At 39.8% G+C, this 16,368-nt stretch overlaps 1 protein-coding gene across 1 annotated transcript; it reads right to left on the reverse strand.

The window, feature by feature from the left end:
- Nucleotides 1–352: 352 nt before the first annotated feature.
- LOC118615674 (olfactory receptor 7E24-like) lies at nt 353–1,326 on the reverse strand. Its single transcript, XM_036240800.1, is given in 2 exon segments — nt 353–1,302; nt 1,305–1,326. Coding segments are annotated over 2 exon segments (957 nt in total). The 5' UTR covers nt 1,312–1,326.
- Nucleotides 1,327–16,368: the final 15,042 nt, after the last annotated feature.

A 16,368-nucleotide genomic window follows, 5' to 3' on the forward strand; every position in this document is an offset into this window, starting at 1 on the left:
CATATATATAATATACACATTGAAAGAGAGTTGTGAATTTTTACAGGATGCCATGGTCACAGGTGATAAGAAAATTTCACAGTTGTAATAATCAGGTGTGATTTGGATATACACAGGATTCAGAACACACTATTAATCCCATCAAAGATGTGCCAAAATAAGCAATTTCCAGATATTACAGATAAAGAAAAATGTAAATCATGAGTCATAAAAATTGTGTTACAAAGATTTATGTTTGCCAATTCCACATGTTTGGTTTTGCAGTCATTTCACACCTATGGAGACAAAAATAACGATGATAATAAATAAAAAAACAACAACAAAGATACCCACAATGGCCTAAGTACTGAGACTAGGCTGTTCTGTGGAGGAGCCTTTGCAAGGCCCTCTTGATGTCCCTGTTCCTCAGACTGTAGATGAAAGGGTTCAGCAGAGGAGTGATCACGGCATACACCACTGAGGCCCCTGCAGCCTTCCTGGGGAAATGTGAGACAACAGAGCCAAAGTACATCACAAGGCCTGTTCCATAAAATAAGGGGACAACTGACAGGTGAGAACCACAGGTGGAGAAGGCTTTATACTTTCCACCTAATGATGAGATTCTCAGAATGGAGGAGACAATTTTATAGTAAGAGAAAATAATTCCTGAGATTGGAATACCACCAAAGATGGTCCCAATGCAATAGACCAATATTTTATTAGTAGAAGTATCATTACAAGCAAGCTTGAGGAGTTGAGGAGGGTCACAGAAGAAATGAGGAATTTCCATATTTGTGCAAAAGGAAAGCTGTGATATCATCAAGCAGTGCAGTTGGGAGTCCAAAAGGCTGATCACAAAAGACCCCAGAAGCAGCAGGCTACAGCGGTGTGGGTTCATGATGACTGAGTAGTGCAGGGGATAACAAATAGCCACAAACCTATCATAGGCCATCACAGTTAGGAGTGCACTGTCCAAACATCCAAAAAAATTGAAAAAAGACAACTGAATCAGGCAGGCAGCATAGGAGATGACTCTGCTATGACTTTGAATGTCCAAAATCACCTTTGGGACAGTTGTAGAAATAAAGCCAATGTCAGCTATGGACAGGTTGGAGAGAAAGAAGTACATGGGGGTGTACAGGTGGGAGTCAGAGCTGATGGCCAGGATGATGAGCAGGTTCCCCAACATAGTGACCAGGTACATGGACAGAAACAGGCTGAATATTAGAGGCTGCAGTTCTGGATCATCTGAGAACCCCAGAAGGAAAAATTCCAATGGACCTGTTAGATTCTCTGGTTCCACATGGCAGAGACACCTTTTGGAAAATACATGAGAGTTGGTATAAAGGAAACAAGCACATCAGTGTGTCTATATTTTGAATGTAAGCAATTCATGAATAAAGTATTCACATTTTAAAATTATACTCCTTTAGTAACTCTTCTTGGTTATGACAAACATTCTTCGAACGATTTTCATATTGCATTTTGCTCCATTAATGTGTTACTACATTGCCTGACTTTAAAAAAAATGGGCTGAAATAATCAGAGGAGTAAGATTATTTAGAAATGTATAAATCCATAAACACACTAACATATTAGTACCTTCCTGTGAAGGAAGAAAAAGAAAGAACTATCCTTTTCTTTTAAAAAATAGTGTCCTTGGTTTAAGGACACTAATAAGCAGTCAAATGTACTTTATTTTATCCAAATGCAGTGCAGGAAATTCCCTTGAATTATGCTCTTTATAATCATGCTATAAGAGCTATGTAATAAAGTGTCTGAGTCCATTTTATGTGTGTGATATTTGACTACTCACAGTTTTTAAACCACTTCTCTTTCTCTTCTCCTTCTCCTCATATCTGGGCTAAGTGATAAGACCTGGGTACTCCACTTAAAAATAAATGTCAAGCAACCCAGTGCCCATTACTGAAGAGTGGATAAAAAGCTGTAGTACATATACACAGTGGAATCCTACCTGGCCCTAAAAGAGAATAAAATGTTACTTTTTGTGACAGAATGGATGGATCTAGAGGGTATTAAGCTAAGTGAAATAAGTCAGACAGAGAAGGACAAATACCATATAATTTTACTTGTATGTGGATTCTAATGAACTGTGGAGGGCAGTTGAGCTAAGGTCTCTTGTTCCTGTGGTGTTTGCATGGACTTGCCCAGGAGCCTTTAGTCCCAAGGCCACTTGTTGAGCCTGCGTTCTGGCAAGTCCCACGCAGAAACATTCTGCTCGAGATCTCTTGTTCTTCCTGTGTGTCGGCAAAGCCCACATAGGAGCTTCCTGAGCCGTGGGCAGGAATGTATGGACAATTTGGATTTTGAGCTCAGAGGCCTAAGGAAACATTTGGTGTTTGAGAATAATAAAGGTTTTGAACCCCCAACCCCCACCCCTTCAATTGGCTTAATAATAAACTGGCTGAGCTAGCTCAGAGTCACTGTTTCTCCATCAGAGACTCAAAGATACAGAGAATAGACTGATAGCTATCAGAGGGGTAGGGGTTGGGACACTGGGTGAAGAAGGTGAAGGGATTAATCTGTACAAATTGGTAGCTACAGAATAGTGACAGAGGTGTAGCTTATGGCATTGGAACAGAGTCAATAGTATTGTTTTTTGTTTTTGTTTTGTTTTAATCCTCACCTGAGGACATTTTTTCATTTTTCGTTCAGATAGAGTGGGTGGGGGAGAGAGAGAGAGAGAGAGAGAGAGAGAAACATTGACGTGAAAGAGACACCTTGAGTAGCTGCTACTAGCACAACCCAACCAGGTTCGGGGACAAACTGCAACCAAGGTACGCGCCCACAGTGGGAACCGACCCCCCGGTATCCCTGGACCGCAAGCCGACGCTCTAACTGCTGAGCCAAACTGGCCAGGGCTAGAGTCAATGGTATTGTGATTAGTATGTATGGGGCCAGGTTGGTACGTGACACAATGGAGGGAACCACTCTGTTAATTACATAATTTCCTAACCCCTTTGCTATACATCTGCACTAGTACAGAATACTAGTGAATGTAAATTGTAATTTAAAATTTTTTAAAAATATATGGGAACTAGTAAGGAAGATTTGAAAAATAGTGGTATGATAGACCAAGTTCTATGAAAAGGAAGCATATTTTCAAGCAAATAACAATTTAATACTGATGTATATACACAGGTTGTTTCTATATTTGCCTCCATAAAATTCTTACTTTACAGTCCTTTATATTACTGGCTGAAAAATTAGATTAAAAATTCAAAATTTCTAGCATTCTTTAGAGAAAGAATATAAAGATTCTAGCTTAGTTCCAATAGCCCTCTTTGTAAATTAGAGTAGCATTATTTGCAGATCTTAGCTATTGTAAATAGTGCTGCTATGAACATTGGGGTATATATGCACCACCAATTGACATGGACATTGGGCTGGGGAAGGCAAGAAGGGGGTGGAAGCAGGAAGGAGGGAATAATGGGGGAAAAAGGGGGCCATTCGTAATACTTTCTACAATAAAAATGTAAAAAATGAATACCATTATTGAACTATTCCATGCCATTTATAAATATGAAATACATTTGTAAATAAAATTTTATTAATAGAAACACTATATTGCATATTTGATAGTTACTAAGAAATTAGATCTTAAAAGTTCTCATGACAATAAAGAAATTGTGTAACTATGTGTGGTGACATGTTAACTAGACTCATTGTGGTGATCACATTGCAACATATGTAATATTGAATCATTATGTTGTATACCTGAAACTAATATAACTTTATATGTCAATCACACCTCAGTTGCAAAAATGCAGGGTCTGCCCTGGGCAGTGTTAGGAAATCAATGGTTAGAACATTAGCCCATGTACCAAAGGGTCGAAGGTTAAATTCCCAGCCAATCCCAGGCCAGGTTGGGGCACATGTGGGAGGAAGCCAATCAATGTGTCTTTCTGACATCAATGTTTCTCCCCCCACTCTCTCTTTCTCTCCCTGCCTCCCTCTCTTCTGTTCTTTATTTTTTAAAAAAAATCAATGAAAAAAATATCCTCGAGTGAGGATTAACAAAGAAACAAACAAATAATAAATCAAAGGGTGCAGGTTGGCTCCCATCAGCACAGTTCTGAATCAACTTTAACATCAACTGAAATGCACCAACTGGCAAATTTTCATGTTCCCAATCAATACTGGGGCTCAAATTACAGTAAATTTTAACAAGGCACCCCCTATAATCTTGGGGAGGTTTCTGACCATAAAAATAAAAGACAAACATGTCTTCTTCACCTTGACCATTGGAACTATTGCTTTGCCTGAATTCCATTGCTATAGCACTCACTTCCCTCAAAAATCCCTTAATGGGCATGGACACTATGACTACATTACAATTAAATGAAGTCTTTGGTCCTGAATAGGAAACCAGCCCAGTGTTTCACTTCCTACTGTGTCTCCTTTACTTTACAGAGGACACTCTACTTCTGACACTTCTGGTCACTAAATGTTAGTATGGGAGATTCCCCACGCCAAGCCACTCTCCATAACACCAGCCGAGCATCCGTTTAACTCAGTTCTGATACTATCTGCTTGCAGTGTCAAATCCAGTAGGTTTAGGGCTCAGTCACACAAGATAGCTCTCTCCCCTACTTCAGATACCAATTGCAAGTAGTAGGTCCCCAGTTTACCCACAACTTCAGACTTGGCTACAAATCAGAGGCTCTCACCAACCCCTCCCCAGGTTGAATTAGTGATTCTGGGAAAGATGCTTGAAGGGAAATGACAGAATCTTATTTATATCTTAGACACACAGACATCCTTTGAAGGGATAAAAGCCCAGGCAGAAAAGCGCTCAGTGTGTGTCAGCCATGTGGACTGTGCTGCATTTCTATAAACTAACAATGGGTAATCAATATAAAACAGATTAATAAATTGTATATATATTTTTGTTTGTTTCTGTTGCCTACTCTGTGCCAACTACAGTATGGGTGCTTGGGATCAGAAATAAATGAGACTCAGTCATCTTCCACAAGCAAGCTACCTGGAATGACCTGGAAAGAAACGGAAAGACTGAGTAAGTCGGCTGAGAGATGTTTTTTTTCCCCCTTGTCTGTTTCAATTTTAGTATTTTATTTAACCCATTGTGCCAAAAGCATTATAATTTTACCAATATACACAATTGAGATATTTTACATCCTTTTCTTGTACATCTTCAAACTGCCCTCATTTTATATGCACAGTTTGGACTAGCCACATTTAAAGAGCTCAGTAGCCACATGACCTAAATTCTATGGAAAGACATTGTCCTGCATCCTGTGTCCTGTGAATAGGGTCTCACTGCTCAGATCCAAACCTGACTCCCTCCTGTTTAACCAAGGACCTTGGTACAAATTTAGTAAGAATACTGTGCTCCTTGCCTCAATTCTAAAACAACAATAATGTATACACCTGGATTTGGGGTGTGGTGCAGGTGAAAATTAAAGCTACATAACACATACCTCTGAGCCAGACATAAGAAAACCCTCATAAAAGTCTTGTGATAGTATGATTACTCTCATCACCATCATGACCATAGTCATACTATTCATGATCATTGGGAGTGCTTAGGGGATGAAGAGATCTTTTTCTGCTGTGGTGTGGGCATTGCCTTTGGAAGCTAGGAAAGGTAATAAGAGAAGATCAGAGTTCTGAATGACGATTCTGAAACTCCCAACGGAAAAAATAACATACACTTCATAGGCCTCTGAGTGGAACTTTGCCTACTGATGCTCTCCTATCTGGCTATCTCAGTACTCCCACTGCCTTGATAATGAGGATACAAGCGTCTCCATAATTCCTCCTCCATCCACTGTCTCCCTTTGGCACTCACTGGTTTGTGCTGTATCTCTGCAGCGCCATGACCTAGGAGTTTGGATCCACTGCCTTCTCCTGCCTGGTAATGCTGAGGCTGCGGCTCTGCTCTCAGGACTGGCATGAAGACGACTCAGGCATAGATCTCCTGTTGCAGGTCTCAACTCGGGGAGGAAGAGCCACAGCTATGACACTTAACTGGGACTTGCAGCCAGAAGGGCTGAAGGCACTGGCTAATTATTTACTCCTATTTGGCCTAAGAGCTCAATGCACAGAGCTCATAATTAGCAAAATTGGTCCATGTTTTCCTAATCTCAGAGGATTTTCTAATATTAACAAAAGAGGAAATGGAGAACAGTGAATGTACTTAGAAGAGTCTGGGATTTTCCTCTTTTCAGAAGAAAGCTCATCTGTACACTTCTCTTCTGATTTCCCCTGTCAAGGATCTTAACATAGAATGCTGAATTTTTAACTGTGACATTTGAAAATCCATTGTATTAATCATGCAAATTAGGCCTTCTCTAAAAAGAACCTAAAATGATTTCCATTTTCTTAGTTAAGATTTTTGTCCAAAAAGAAACTTTCTATTTTCCACTTTGAGGTTTTTTTTTTTTTTTTCTATTTATTTTTTTTTATGGACATAGGTATTGCAAGGTGCTCTTTGCAGCATGTATATTTCTTTTTTTCTTTTATTTTTTTATGAATTTTTATTTATATTTTTGTTACAGATATTTTACCTTTTTACCGCATTGGCACCCCCCACCCCACCCCCCTTCACCCCATCCCCAGCTTAGTTGTCCATGTCCATTGGTCATGCATACATGCATATAAGTTCTGTGGTTTATCTCTTCCCCCCCCCCCCCCATCCCCTCTTCTGAGGGATGTCAGTCTGTGCCCTACTTCCATGTGTCTGGGTCTACTGTATTCCTCAGACTGTTATGTTCATTATATTCCGTATATAAGTGAGATCCTGTGGTATTTGTCTTTTTCTGCTTGGCTTCTTTCACTTAGGATAATACTTTCCAGGTCCCTCCATGTCGTCTCAAAGGATAAGAGATCTTTCTTTCTTACCGCTGCATAGTACTCCATTGTGTATATGTACCACTGCTTTTTTATCCATTCGTCTACTGGTGGACACTTGGGCTGTTTCCAGATCTTAGCTATTGTAAATAGTGCTGCTATGAACATGGGGGTACATATATTCTTCCTGATTGGTGTTTCAGGCTTCTTAGGGTATATTCCCAGCAGTTGGATCACTGGGTCAAATGGAAGTTCAATTTTTAATTTTTTGAGGTAGCACCATATTGTTTTCCATAGCAGCTGCACCAGTCTGCATTCCCACCAGCAGCGTATTAGAGTCCCTTTTCTCCACACCCTCGCCAACACTTGTTGTTTGATGATTTGTTGATGGCAGCCATTCTGACAGGTGTGAGGTGATACCTCATTGTTGTTTTAATTTGCATCTGTCTGATGATTAGTGATGTTGAGCATTTCTTCATATGTCTTTTGGCCATTTGTATGTCCTGTTTGGAGAGGTGTCTATTCAGCTCCTCTGCCCATTTTATAATTGGGTTCTTTGTCTTCCTTTTGTGGAGTTGTATGAGCACTCTATATATATTGGAAATTAACCCCTTATCTGATACATCATTGGCAATGATGTTCTCCCATACAGTGGGTTGCCTTTCCATTTTGATGATTGTTTCTTTTGCTGTGCAGAAGCTTTTTAGTTTGATGTAGTGCCATGTGTTCATTTTTTTCTTTGTTTCTGTTGCCTTAGGTGATGTATCAGTGAAAATTCTGCTGCGTATGATGTCCGAAATTTTGTTGCCTACATTTTCTTCTAGAATTTTTATGGATTCACGGGTCACATTTAAGTCTTTTATCCATTTTGAGTTTATTTTTGTGTGTGGTGGAAGTTGATGGTCTAGTTTCATTTTTTTGCATGTAGCTGTCCAATTTTCCCAACACCATTTATTAAAGAGACTGTCTTTACTCCACTGTATGCTCTTGCCACCTTTGTCAAATATTAATTGAGCGTATTGCCTTGGGTCCATTTCTGGGTTTTCAGTTCTGTTCCACTGGTCTATATGCCTGTTCTTGTGCCAGTACCAGGCTGTTTTGGTTACAGTCGCTTTGTAGTATAACCTGATATCTGGTATTGTGATCCCACCTACTTTGTTCTTCTTTTTCAAGATTGCTGTGGCTATTCGGGGTCTTTTTTTGGTTCCATATGAACTTTTGAAGTATTTTTTCTAGTTCTATGAAATATGTCATTGGTATTTTGATGGGGATTGCATTGAATCTATAGATTGCTTTGGGTAGTATGGACAATTTAATGATGTTAATTCTTCCAATCCATGAACAGGGTATGTGCTTGCACTTTTTTATATCTTCCTCTATTTCTTTTTTCAATGACCTGTAGTTTTCTGCAAATAGGTTCTTTACTTCTTTGGTTAAGTTTATTCCTAGGTATCGTAATTTTTTTGGCACGATGGTAAATGGGATTGTTTTTTCAGTTTCTCTTTCTGTGAGTTCATCATTGATGTACAAGAATGCCATCGATTTCTTGACGTTAATTTTGTATCCTGCTACTTTCCCAAATTCATTTATTAAGTCTAGTAGATTTTTGATGGAGTCTTTAGGGTTTTCTATGTACAATATCATGTCATCTGCAAATAATGACAGTTTCACTTCCTCCTTTCCAATTTGGATCCCTTTTATTTTTTCTTCATGTCTGATTGCTGTGGCTAAGACTTCCAGTACAATGTTAAATAAGAGTGGCGAAAGTGGACATCCCTGTCTTGTTCCTGTTTTTAATGGAAATGTTTTTAGTTTCTGTCCATTGAGTATGATGTTGGCTGTAGGTCTTTCATATATGGCCTTTATTATGTTGAGATATGATCCCTCTATTCCTACATTGCTGAGCGTTTTTATCAGAAATGGATGCTGGATTTTGTCGAATGCTTTTTCAGCATCTATTGATATGATCATGTGGTTTTTATTCTTCATTTTGTTTATGTGGTGTATCACGTTTATTGATTTGCGAATATTGTACCAGCCTTGCATCCCTGGAATGAATCCCACTTGGTCATGGTGAATAATTTTTTGATGTATTTCTGGATCCGATTTGCTATTATTTTGTTCAGGATTTTGGCGTCTATGTGTAGTTTTCTTTCTTTGTAGTGTCTTTTTCTGGTTTTGGAATTAGAATTATGCTGGCCTCATAGAACGTGTTTGGAAGTCTTCCTTCTTCTTGAATTTTTTGAAATAGTTTGAGGAGAATGGGTGTTAGTTCTTTTTGGAATGTTCGGTAAAACTTCCCCGTGAAGCCATCTGGGCCTGGGCTTTTGTTTGATGGGAGAGTCTTGATTACCTCTTCAATTTCCTTAGTTGTTATTGGTGTGTTCAAGTTTTCTATCTCTTCTGGGAATAGTTTTGGGAGACTGTGTGTTTCTAGAAATTTGTCCATTTCACTTAGATTGTCGAATTTGTTGCTATATAGTTGTTCATAGTAGTTGTTAATGATCTTTTGTATTTCAGTGGTGTTGGTTGTTACTTCTCCTCTTTCATTTCTGATTTTGTGCATTTGAGTTCTCTCTCTTTGTTTCTTGGTGAGTCTAGCTAAGGGTCCATCAATCTTGTTTATCTTTTCGAAAAACCAGCTCTTTGTTCCATTGAATCTTTGAATTGTTTTTTGGTCTCTATGTCATTTATTTCTGCTCTGATCTTTACTATTTCCTTCCTTCTACTTGCTCTGGGGTTTTCTTTTTGTTTGCTTTCTAATTCTTAAAGTTGTGAGGTTAGACAGTCAATTAGAAATTTTTCTTGTTTTTTGAGGTAGGCCTGTAATGCTATGAACTTCCTTCTCAGAACTGCTTTCGCTGCATCCCATAGATTTTGTGTTGTTGTGTGTTCATTTTCATTGGTTTCTAGGAAGTTTTTAATTTCTTCCTTGATCTCCTCGGTGACCCATTCATTGTTTAATAACATGCTATTTAGCCTCCATGTGTTGAAATGTCTTTGCATGTTTTTGTTGCAATTGATTTCTAGTTTCATGGCAGTGTGATCTGAGAAGATGCTTGATGTGATTTCAATCTTCTTGAACTTGTAGAGATTTGTTTTTGTCCTATCATGTGGTCTATCTTTGAGAATGTCCCATGTGCACTTGAGAAGAATGTGTATTCTGTAGTTTTGGGGTGTAATTCTCTCTAGATATCTATTAAATCCATTTGGTCTAGTGCTTCATTTAGAGTCTCTGTTTCCTTGCTAATTTTTTGCCTAGAGGATCTATCCAGTGCTGTCAATGGGGTGTTGAAATCCCCTGCTATGATTGTATTGTTGATTTCTCTTTGGAAGTCCTCCAGAAGATTTTTAATATATTTTGGTGCTCCTATATTGGGTGCATATATGTTTATCAAGGTTATATCTTCCTGTTGGATAGATCCTTTCAATATTATATAGTGGCCTTCTTTTCTCTAGTTATGGTCTTCATTTTGAAATGTATTTTATCAGATATGAGAATTGCTACCCCAGCTTTTTTTTGCTTTCCATTTGCTTGGAAAATTTTTTTCCATCCCTTCACTTTCAACCTATGTGAGTCTTTTGTTGAGAGGTGGGTCTCTTGTAAACAACATATAGATGAGTCATGCTTTCTTATCCAATCAGCTACTCTGTGTCTCTTTATGGGAGCATTCAATCCATTTACGTTTAAGGTGATTATTGATATGTACTTATTTATTGGCATTTTTGTTTAGTGTGGTTCTATTTTTCTTCCCATTTCTACTGCTAATTACAGCAGTCCTTTTAACATTTCTTGTAGTGCTGGTTTGGTGCTAATGTATTCCCTTAGCCTTTTTTTTTTGTCTGGAAAGCTCTTTATTTGATTTTCTATTTTGAATGATAGCCTTGCTGGGTAGAGTAGTCTTGGATTCAGATTCTTGTTTTTCAGGACTTTGATTACTTCATGCCATTCTCTTCTGGCCTGTAGTGTTTCTTGTGAGAAGTCCGCTCAGAGCCTTGTGGGGTTCCCTTTGTAGGTAACCTGTTGCTTATCTCTTGCAGCTTTTAGGATTCTCTCTTTGTCTTTAATTTGTGGCATTTTAATTACTATGTGTCTTGGTGTGGGCCTGTTTGGGTTCTTCTGACTTGGGACTCTCTGTGCTTCTTGAACTTGAATGCCTTCTTCCTTCACCAAATTAGGGAAGTTTTCTCTCACTATTTTTTTAAATATATTCTCTATCCCTTGCTCATTTTCTTCTTCTTCGGGGACTCCTATGATGCGAATATTATTACGTTTCCAGTTGTCCCATAGTTCTCTTAAGCTGTCTTCCTTTTTTTAATAGTTTTTTCCTTTTGTTTTTCTGATTGATTGATTTTTTCTACCCTGTTTTTTAATTCACTGATTCGGTCCTCAGCTTCCTCTACTCTGCTTTTTAAACCTTCCAATGTGTTTTTCATTTCTTATATGTCATTTTTTTTCTCTTCTTGTTGGTTTTTAATTTCCAATTGGCTTATTTTCAGTGTCTCTATGTCCTTACTCATGCTGTTCAGCTTCCTCAATATCTTGGCTCTGAATTCTAGCTCTGTTAACATGCCTAATTGCTCCACATTGATCTCATCTTCGTTAGAGGTCTCTTGCTCTTTCATTTGGCTTCTGTTTCTGTGTTTCACCATTTTGGCTATCACTGTGGGCTTTGGAGCCTGTCAAGTTCTCCCTTTGGGTGTTGGTGTTCTGCTGTTTGTGGCTCCCTCTCCTGTGTTTTGATGAGCGAGGGAGGTCCCACGTTGAACACCACTGTCAATCAAGTCTTACTTTCCTGGTTAAAGTTGCCAGCCCAGGAAAGGTACTGTTATCCTCTAGCTTTTTGCCTGGAGGCTAGCAGTCTAGGTTACTTGATGAGTTTTGGGTTGTCAGTTGATTGAAAAACTCCCTCTGGTGCTAGGCCAAGGGGCTTTCATGAGGGTGGGGCAGTTGCTGGTTGTTAGTGAGCCTCAATTAGCACTTCAATGGCCCACAGGGTGGGGTTGGATCTCCAAGGGAGGCGCTGCTGCCTCTCTCATAGCCCTGGGAAGGAGCAATGTGGCCACTGTCCTGAGTGGCTGCACTCAGCCAAAGTTCTGAGCGCCCTCCAAACCCCGAGTGTCCCGACACAGTTCCAGTCCAGTCTGCCCTCCCTCCGCTGGAGCCCAAGGTGAGTGGCTGTGGCTGTTTTAGCCTCTGTCTCGCTCTGCGCTGTGGAGCTGCCTCGGAGTGTAACCCGAGGGCGCTGCTCCCAGCTAAGGCTGCTGCCGAGCTGCCAACCATGGGCTCCCAGCCCCCGTCTCGCGCCTTCGGAAGCCTACCGAGATGGAGTCAATGTGCCTCGTTGTGTGGTCCTCGCAAGCTGCTTTTCTGTTGCTTTTTCCCGTCAATTTGTCTGTGTTATAGTTGTAATTCCAGTTTGGTTCTGGGAGACGGTCTGTGTAGCTCCGTTTACTCCGCCGCCATTTTTTTCAGAGAGCAGCATGTATATTTCTAATTCCCTTTTCCCCTTACTTTTTTAATGAATTTATTGGAGTTGCCATTCATTAGTACAATTATATAGGTTTTAGGTGTAGAATTCTAAATTTAGGGTGTTTTTTTTGCTTAATTTAATGACAGTCCAAATTGGGATTTTTCTCTTTTATTGTTGTTGGTATACTAAAACACTATTGACTCTCATAAACATTTTTATAACTTGCTACTTCTCCTAAATAAAACTGGGTACCCAGCCAGTGTGCAATCAAAGTGTTAGCTAGGGCTGCATTCCCGCAAAGTTTGAATCTGAAGAGACCTGTTTCCAAGCCCACTCACTTTTGGAAGGATGGAGTTCCTCATGGGCCCTTGACCACAGGCCTTCCTCAGTTCTCTGCCATATGAGTCTATCTCAGAAAAACTCACTCATGTCTGTTGGTTCCCATTAAGATAGGTGACAGAGAGACAAGCTCCAGGAATATAACATCATATAGTACCCAAATATAGAAGTGACATCTGATTAGTTTTGCCAAGTTGTGTTGGATGGAAGCAAGTCAATAGGCCCAAGACACTCCAGAACATGGGTCTGCACAACAGCATGAATATAGAGGCAGAGGTCAGTGGGAGCATCAGAGAGTCTGGCCACCATGCAGGCCTCACCTGCTATCAGGACATTGGTCTCTAAGCACTACAATACAGGAGAGAGGTCTCTGCTTCCCAGTGTCATCCACAACTCATCACACCACTATGTTCTCAGCAAAATGTCCTGCAGATTTCCTGGCATATGAGTAGAAATTGCCTCTGATTTGATGTTTCTGCAGAACCCACCATGTTTCTTCAGGACTTACAGCATGGTTTTTCTTTTCCATCACCTGGGTCCCTCCACTGACACCGCACCAAATGGCACCCATTCTGTGCCCAGATTCAACAAATGTCCCAGTGGCCTTTGATTCCTGTCATTGAGAAGAGCTCATCCTATTCTAGGATATTTTCTTTAGGTTCCTTTGTGTTCACATATCCCAAAATGTAAATAAATGTGGTTGAGGCTAGTTTCAGCTGATAAAGTGAGTATAGACATGATAGTACTTTGCAACCTCCCACATCCCACTCATGCCGTCCTCCTGGCTCAGAGAACTCTGGAGGAGGAATTTAGACATTGGTCTGTCATTAATGGATAGAAAGAAAATGTAGCAAAACTAAGATGGTGAAGTAGGAGACACCAGCCTGTTCTGCCACAAAGAACAACAATGACAAAAACAGCTCTGGGAAAGCTCAGGAGTCCACTTAAGAAACTTCAGCAACACACTGGAACAAAACACCTGAGAACAACCACACAAAAGGAGAGGAGCTTCATTGTGCCTGCATCATGCCATCACCCATGCCAGTGCTACTTAGCAACAAGAGGGAACTTTTGAGCTAGAAATTGTTGTTATCATTGTGGAAGAAGGGAAAGCAGAGTGAGCCACCCGCTTCTTCACTTCCAGCACTTTAGTGCACAACAGGAAGGACCTGGTTTATTTTCACCCCACCCAGAGAATGGCAAAGCTTAGACACAAAGACACAGCTTAGTGCAAAGAAGAAGAGCAGGAACTACCAATATCAGCCCCAATAGGATGTAGGATTGGATTTAAAATGGACACAGAGACCAATGGTACAGAATCAAGGACCCAGAAATAAACCACGGCATATACAGTCAACAGATATTTGACAAGGGACACCCTGTTGATTCACAATCTAAGGAAATTTCAGGTGAAATTTGAACTGGCCCTCAGGCATGGAGGGCAAGGAGAGACTAAACAAAAGAGCAGCTCACTCCAGATTGGTAGGTGGCAGTTTTCATAAGCCAGAGAATTTACATATGAGGCTTGTCTTGGCACCCACAGGACAAGTAGATCTACCCACCTGCCCACCGAATCTTAAATTTATATGCAGTAAAGGCCTTAACTGTGCTCAGTCATGTATAACATCAAGATGGTCTCAACAACACATGAGTAGCTCAAGGCTATATACTAGGGCCAGCTTCTAGTGCAGGATAGGCAAGTGAAAGATACATTCCAAGGACAAGGAGTCTCTGATTCTCCAGGTCCAGCTCTAGTGTCCACTGGCAGTTATATCTTCTTGATGAACTCCTGCAACAGACCCAGTCCTCAGTATTTATAAAACTCCAGGGGATTCCAATAAAATCAAAAACAGAAAACTAGTGAACTGCATCCTCAGAAATGACTTAAATTAATAATTTTGACAGATGTAAAATTTGCATGGAAAATACCCTAAAACCATGGGGAAAATGTAAAGTTAAGTATATACTAAGAGAATTGTGCATTTCACCTGGATCCCAGAATCATTGAGGAGAATCTCTCATGCATTTATTATGATGTACAAAGGATCCCAGATACTCTGCCAACTCAATTTAAAACAAATCAAAAGATAAACCACAGAACTTATATGCATGTGTGCATGAACAATGGACAATGGACATGGATAACAAAGCTGGGGACAGGGGGAGGAGGTAGGGGGAGAAGGAAATCAGTGGGGAAAAAAGGAGAAACATCTGTATCAAAAATAAATTAATAAATTAAAACAAATCAAAAGAAATAAATTTCATATGTGAAGAATGAAGAGGAATGAAACATCAATCAGAAAGAATATATGTACCCCCATGTTTGTAGCAGCACTATTTACAATAGCTAAGATCTGGAAACAGCCCTAGTGTCCATCAGTAGATGAATAGATAAAAAAGCTGTGGTACATATACACAATACTATGCAGCTGTAAGGAAGAAAGAACTCCTATCCTTTGAGATGATACATAGGGACCTGGAAAGTATTATCCTAAGCAAAACAAGCCAAACAGAGAAAGACAAGTATCATATGATCTCACTTATTTGTGGAATATAATGAACATAACAGTCTGAGCAATGGGGTAGTCCCAGAGACATGGAAGTGGGGTACAGAATGACAATCTCCAGAAAAGGGGGTGGTGGGGGAGAAATAAACCACAGAACTTATATGCATGTACGCATGAATAATGGACAGTGGCAACAAAGCTGGGGACAGGGCGGGGAGGGAGGGAGAGGCAGGAATCAGTGGGGGGAAAAGGAGAAACATCAGTAACAAAAATAAATAAATTAATAAAATAAATAAATACATTAATTAATTAAATAAAAAATGAGCAGAGGAACTAAATAGACTCCTCTCCAAATAGGACATACAAATGGCTAAGAGGCATTTGAAGAAATGCTCAACATCACTAATCATCAGAGAGATGCAAATTAAAAGCACTATGAGGTATCACCTCACACCTGTCAGAATGGCCACCATCAACAAATCGTCAAACAACAAGTGTTGACGAGGGTGTGGAGAAAAGGGGACTCTAGTACATTGATGGTGGTGCAGACAGGTGCTGCCACTATGGAAAACAATATGGTGTTACCTCAAAAAATTAAAAATTGAACTTTCATTTGACCCGGTAATCCCACTTCTAGGAATATACCCTAAGAAGACTGAAAAACCTGTCACAAAGAATACATGTACCCTCATGTTTGTTGCATCACTATTTACAATAGCTAAGAACTGGAAACAGCCCATATGTCCATCAGTAGATGAATGGGTAAAAAAGCAGTGGTACATGCACACAGTGGAATCAGCTGTAAGAATGAAAGATCTCTTATCCTTTGAGACAACATGGAGGGACCTAGAAAGTATTATATTTAGTGAAACAAGCCAAAGAGAAAGACAAGTATCATATGATCTCACTTATTTGTGGAATACAATGAACATAACAGTCTGAGGAATGGGGTAGTCCCAGAGTCATGGAAGTGGGGTACAGACTGACAATCCTCAGAAGAGGGGGTGGTGGGGAAGAGATAAACCACAGAACTTATATGCATGTATGCATGAACAATGGACATGGACAACAAAGCTGGGGACAGGGCAGTGAGGGAGGGGGAGAGGGAATCAGTGGGGGAAAAAGGAGAAACATCTGTAACAAAAATAAATAAATTCATTAATTAAAAGAAAAAAGGGACATATATGTGAGAAACATTAATTGACTTCACCTGTCTACCTCATACTGGGGATCCT

Source organism: Molossus molossus, unplaced genomic scaffold (assembly GCF_014108415.1).
Source record: "Molossus molossus isolate mMolMol1 unplaced genomic scaffold, mMolMol1.p scaffold_m16_p_4, whole genome shotgun sequence".
Classification (NCBI taxonomy): domain Eukaryota; kingdom Metazoa; phylum Chordata; class Mammalia; order Chiroptera; family Molossidae; genus Molossus; species Molossus molossus.